At 35.1% G+C, this 5651-nt stretch overlaps 2 protein-coding genes across 2 annotated transcripts; both read right to left on the bottom strand.

Moving 5' to 3' along the window:
* Positions 1 to 1967: 1967 nt before the first annotated feature.
* On the bottom strand, positions 1968 to 2570 carry LOC148581792 (transcription factor bHLH10-like). Its single transcript, XM_088493804.1, has 3 exons — positions 2511 to 2570; positions 2178 to 2465; positions 1968 to 2072 (listed from the first exon to the last, which is right to left on the bottom strand). The coding sequence occupies exons 1-3, from the start codon at positions 2568 to 2570 to the stop codon at positions 1968 to 1970; spliced, it is 453 nt and encodes a 150-aa protein (XP_088349930.1).
* A 1525-nt stretch (positions 2571 to 4095) lies between these two features.
* LOC107624076 (dihydroorotate dehydrogenase (quinone), mitochondrial-like) lies at positions 4096 to 5247 on the bottom strand. Its single transcript, XM_016326519.3, has 5 exons — positions 5155 to 5247; positions 4835 to 4972; positions 4498 to 4535; positions 4257 to 4356; positions 4096 to 4188 (listed from the first exon to the last, which is right to left on the bottom strand). The coding sequence occupies exons 1-5, from the start codon at positions 5245 to 5247 to the stop codon at positions 4096 to 4098; spliced, it is 462 nt and encodes a 153-aa protein (XP_016182005.1).
* Positions 5248 to 5651: the final 404 nt, after the last annotated feature.

Raw genomic sequence — 5651 nt, 5'->3', positions numbered from 1 at the left:
TTTTCGGATAAAACGGCATTCATGACCTGCTGTTTTTACTGAATAAAAAAGACATTTTTTATCGTTTAAAAATGCATTTTTAACTATTATTTTTACCACGTTAAGCAAACAACTTTTTGTTTAAAATTTCATAATAACAAAAAATTATAACCCTTAAACAAAATATTACATAACTCAAATAAAATATTAAATATAATATATAATTTTTAGTATTAAAAATTAAAAGTCCTATACAAATAATTAAGCAAATCATATCCACTAATTATTACTTTGAGAAGTATTAGCATAGACACTGCTTAGGTTACTCAATAACCTCGGCGGATCATAATTTGCAATACAGACAGTTCTCTTTTCTTATTTTCGTACATGTAACTAGTTACTTGAACTTTGGTGCAGTGCCTAAACTTGAAACTATTATCCCTGGTGCACGAAATCACAATCACACTTTTGTAATTCCGCACAACTAACCAGCAAGTGCACTGGGTCGTCCAAGTAATACCTTACGTGAGTAAGGGTCGATCCTTCGGAGATTGTCGGCTTGAAGCAAGCTATGGTTATCTTGTAACTCTTAGTCAGGATATCAATAATTCTCAGATTTAATTGTAAAAAGTAAAATAACATGAAATAAATACTTGTTTTGCAGTAATGGAGAACATGTTGAGGTTTTGGAGATGCTTTGTCTTTTGAATCTCTGCTTTCTTACTGTCTTCTTCTTCATGCACGCAAGGCTCCTTCCATGGTAAGCTTTATGTTGGGCATCACTGTTGTCAATGGCTACTTCCTGTCCTCTCAGTGAAAATGTTCCAAATGCGCTGTCACCGCACGGCTAATCATCTGTCGGTTCTCGATCATGTCGGAATAGGATCCATTGATCCTTTTACGTCTGTCACTACGCCTAACACTCGCGAGTTTGAAGCTCGTCACAGTCATCCTTTCCCAGATCCTACTCAGAATACCACAGACAAGGTTTAGACATTCCGGATCTCAGGAATGGCCGCCAATAATTCTAGCTTATACCACGAAGACTCTGATCTGAATCATGAGGCTAAGAGATATGCATTCAATCTAAGATAGAACGGAGGTGATTATCAGGCACGCGTTCATAGGTGAGAATGATGATGAGTGTCACGGATCATCACATTCATCAGGTTGAAGTGCGAATGAATATCTTAGAATAGAAGCAAGCGTGATAGAATGGAAAACGGTAGTAATTGCATTAATTCATGAAGAACAGCAGAGCTCCTCACCCCCAACAATGGGGTTTAGAGACTCATGCCGTAGAGAATACAATATGAAACGTGTAGAATGTCATGAGGTACAAGATGAATCACTAAAAGTAGTTTTTATAGTAAACTGGTGACCTAGGGTTACAGAAAATAAGTAAGCTAGGGTGTTTAGTGTAAAAATCCACTTCCGGGGCCCATTTGGTGTGTGTTTGGGCTGAGCATTGAAGCTTTCATGTGTAGAGACTTTTCTTGGAGTTAAACGCCAGCTTTTTGTGCCAGTTTGGGCATTTAACTCCAGCTTTTGTGCCAGTTCTGGAGTTAAACGCTAGAATTCTTGAGCTGACTTGGAATGCCTGTTTGGGCCATCAAATCTCGGGCAAAGTATAAAATATTATATATTTTTGAAAAGCCCAGGATGTCTACTTTCCAACGCAATTGAAAGCGCGCCAATTGGGCTTCTGTAACTCCAGAAAATCTACTTTGAGTGCAGGGAGGTCATAATCCAACAGCATCTGCAGTCCTTTTTCAGCCTCTGAATCAGATTTTTGCTCAGGTCCCTCAATTTCAGCCAGAAAATATCTGAAATCACAAAAAATACACAAACTCATAGTAAAGTCCAGAAAAGTAAATTTTAAATAAAAACTAATAAAAATATAATAAAAACTAACTAAAATATACTAAAAACATACTAAAAACAGTGCCAAAAAGCGTATAAATTATCCGCTCATCAATCCCCTTAACCTAATAGCTACCTGTATGTGGAACTACTGCTGCATACTGAGTGTCCATAACATCGATCACACTGTTGGCTATAGCACTGGCATAGACTGAAGAACCTTCTATTATCTGCCTCAGTGAAATAGGCCATAGTTAAAATACAGAAGCATAACAATGTGATTCAAAAGATTTATGATTTCCCTTGTTTGTTTCATGTCAAAAAGAAATACCAACCTTGCTATTGAACAAGAAACTGTAATATTTGCCAACATGTCCACCTGCAACATGGTGAAGTTCCAACTGAAGTTCATCTAGAAACTTGGCAACTGAAAGCAGACAGTTAATCTTCTTCCTCTGGAAGAGTTTGATTGTAACATCATCATCAACAATCCGCACATCAACCTCGCTATCTTTCGATTTTCTTTGAAGCCATGTCCTTATGCATCCATCTGGATTGCTGAAAGACTTTATGTTACAGCTCTCTGCAGCATCATCTTTCGCTTTCTGCCTTTTGCATCTCTCCTTTTAATATCTTTTCTTCTCCACCAGTAATTTGAGCTCATTAACCGTTCTGAGCAGCTCCCTTATATATTCAATGACATCACCCACCACAGAGGCTCTATCCATCTGATAATAGCAGATTCAACCTATTAGTTTGATTTGTAAAAATTAGTAAACAAGTTTATAAGTGTTTTATACCTTTGTGGGGCTTGGATAAGACTCCGAGAGAGAGAGAGAGAGAGAGAGAGAGAGAGAGAGAGAGAGAGAGAGAGAGAGAGAGAGAGAGAGAGAGAAAGAGAGGTCTGCTTATCAAAAAGTACACTAAGAGTAGAACTTGACACTATCATCGAATTGAACAACTCGCTCTAAGCCACAAGAGTGCTCGCAGTTGTTGTTGATTCACTACAAAAGCAGATAACATAACAAGTATTAGAACACCACAACATTGTGACATACCCAAAAGAGAAAAAAATGAGTCAAAAGCACAATCTCATGTCACGTTTGTGGCTAGAACTAGCAACCTTTGGCAAGGGCAAGCCAATGTCTTCATGCAAATATAATTTTTCTTAATTATTGCATAACATTGAAGCCAACATTACACAATTAATATTGTAGCTAATCTTTAATATAAAAAAAATTCAAAATTAAAAAAAATTCAAAATTCAACTAAAAAATGTCTGAAATCTATATCCAACAACTTGTTATAATATTGACTGAATTGAAATTACTTGTTATAGGTTTAATTCTTTAGTATTATAGTTATAGAATAGATGCATTATTAATTATGTGTACATTATTCTATTATGAATTATTATGAATTTAATTTAATTTCTCCAAGTAGCTAGGCTTATTGAAATCGATTGTTGCACGAAGAAAGAGTCTTCACTACTAGAGAATGATAAATAGCCACATAGAAAGAATTAGAATTTTTTTAAACACATTGAATTATTAAATTAATGGTTTTATTAATGTCAACACTATCAATAATAAAGAATCGTATTTCGGTAGTGACTAATATTGAATAAACACTCTTATGTCACGTTTATGCCATATTACTAGAAATATAATAAGCTGGCAATAAGTGGGGTTTAAAAATATAATAGCTTAATTATTACTTTTTCTTTTTTTGAGTTTAAAAGAAGATTTTAATGAGAAAGAATTAATACATAATTTGCAATTGATATAATGATATGTATTGAAATTTGAAAGTTAGATGCAGCAGTGAAAAGTATTTAGAGAGAAAGAACATAATACAAAAGATACATGATGAACACTTGACTAGAAGACATATCAATATACATGTCAATACTCTCCCTGGTGATAAAAAACTTATCTAAGCCAAATGGTAGCAAAATCCATACAGTACTATGGCCCCATTAATCTTGGAAACATTGCCCTTCCTTTTTTAAAAATTGATATACTTACAGTTAAGAAGATTCTGAAGGAAACGATTCATCCAAATCCATGTTCTTTTCAAGAGTTTTCCTTTATTACTATATTGGCTAAGTTCTGTATTGGCTAAGTTTCTAAAGGTTAAAATATTAAAAATATTCACACAAGACTGACAACAGTGTAATTTCTGGTTTTTAACTCATACCTGGTTTATAAAAATCAATATACATTGAGAAACTGACAATGAGTGGCTTAATTTCTAAAGGGTCTGGCTCATCAACCTAGCCTGCATTGCCATGTGTGCATCCCCCATTTCACCATCAAGCTCCCCTTTAGGAACAAGAGCAGCCACCTGTGAATGTAAAGACAAAAATTTAGTAGACATATACCCCAATCTTGAACATGTGCAACTTTTAATACCTTCATTTGTGGAATAAGTGCAGGTCCCCCATAAGCGAAAGCAGTATATAGCTGAACAAGAGTTGCTCCAGATCTTATTTTCTTGTATGCATCCTCACCACTAATTGATACCAAAACTTAGGAGAAATTATTGTATAATTTATTTCCAAAATCATAAAAAGAATACTTATAACAGGTAGGTAGGTAGGTAGCTAGAAACCAAACTATACACATGCAGTAGAGGAGAAACGTGCAATTTTACCTGCTAATGCCCCCACAGCCAATTAAAGGAATCTTGCCCTGATTTACATTAAAAATGGACAATTATTAATGACAACTGATGCCAAGAGAATGGATCTTGTCATGTAAAAATGACAGATCACAACAACTGATTAGATGCTCCTGAATCCTATATAATTAGCTCTACCAACTTATTAAATTGGTCAAAATCAATGCATAACAAGTGATGTGAGATTTTTATATTAGAGAAACCATCCTTAGGGATGCTAGAATGAACTGGAGATATAGGACCTGGTGCTCTAAACCAACTATTATAGTAGTTCTGTTTACAAATCACAACGAAAAAACAAAAAGCATACCTGTGTCAAGATATACATCTGCTTCAAGATATTGGTAGAGAGATCAAGAAGAGGCTTCCCACTCAACCCACCAGCTTCTGAAGCTAATGGATTGCTACTAACAGTATCTGGTCTGGAAATGGTTGTATTTGATATAATCTGGACACAATAAACAAATGAAACTAAGCACAACTTAAGATTGCATCGTTCTCAAGTTTGACAATTGAGAGTACCAAAGTGTATAGACTAATATTAAGGTCCACAGCAACCTGTAACCAAAGTATTAGCTGTTAATACAGCATATGATGAAGATAGGAGAATAAACTAATATTCAGACTTACTGCAGCAATGTCTTCAAGGTCGTCTTTTGACAAATCTGGAGCAATTTTTACCAGCAACGGAGGTGGACCCTCGTCACCCCCATTGCATTTCATCACAAGCAGCTTGTACCTTCACAAAAAGGAAAATTGGCTAGAATCAATCTCATAATTATGCAAGAAAAGAAACAGAACAAGAAAGCATCACATTTTAGTTTCTACCTTCTTCACAAGATCCTTCAATTGCTTTCTTCCTTGAAGCATGCGCAAGCCAGGAGTATTGGGTGACGAAACATTAATCACCTAGGAAAGGATTAAATCATTAAAAAGTAGATCTTACAAGGGTTTCGTCTCAACAGTTTGCAATATACCATTTGGATGCATATTCATATGTACAAGCAACTCTCCAGGGAACTCTCCATAGCACCCTACTTTTTTTCGTCCTAAAACTTGCTTCTTTTCTCTTTCATAAACATAAACACAAACACATAGAAGACACAAAAAACTAACATAGGAACTTT

Source organism: Arachis ipaensis, chromosome B10, assembly GCF_059453495.1.
Source record: "Arachis ipaensis isolate K30076 ecotype BB chromosome B10, ASM5945349v1, whole genome shotgun sequence".
NCBI lineage: Eukaryota > Viridiplantae > Streptophyta > Magnoliopsida > Fabales > Fabaceae > Arachis > Arachis ipaensis.
This window is presented reverse-complemented; position numbering and strand designations above follow the sequence as displayed.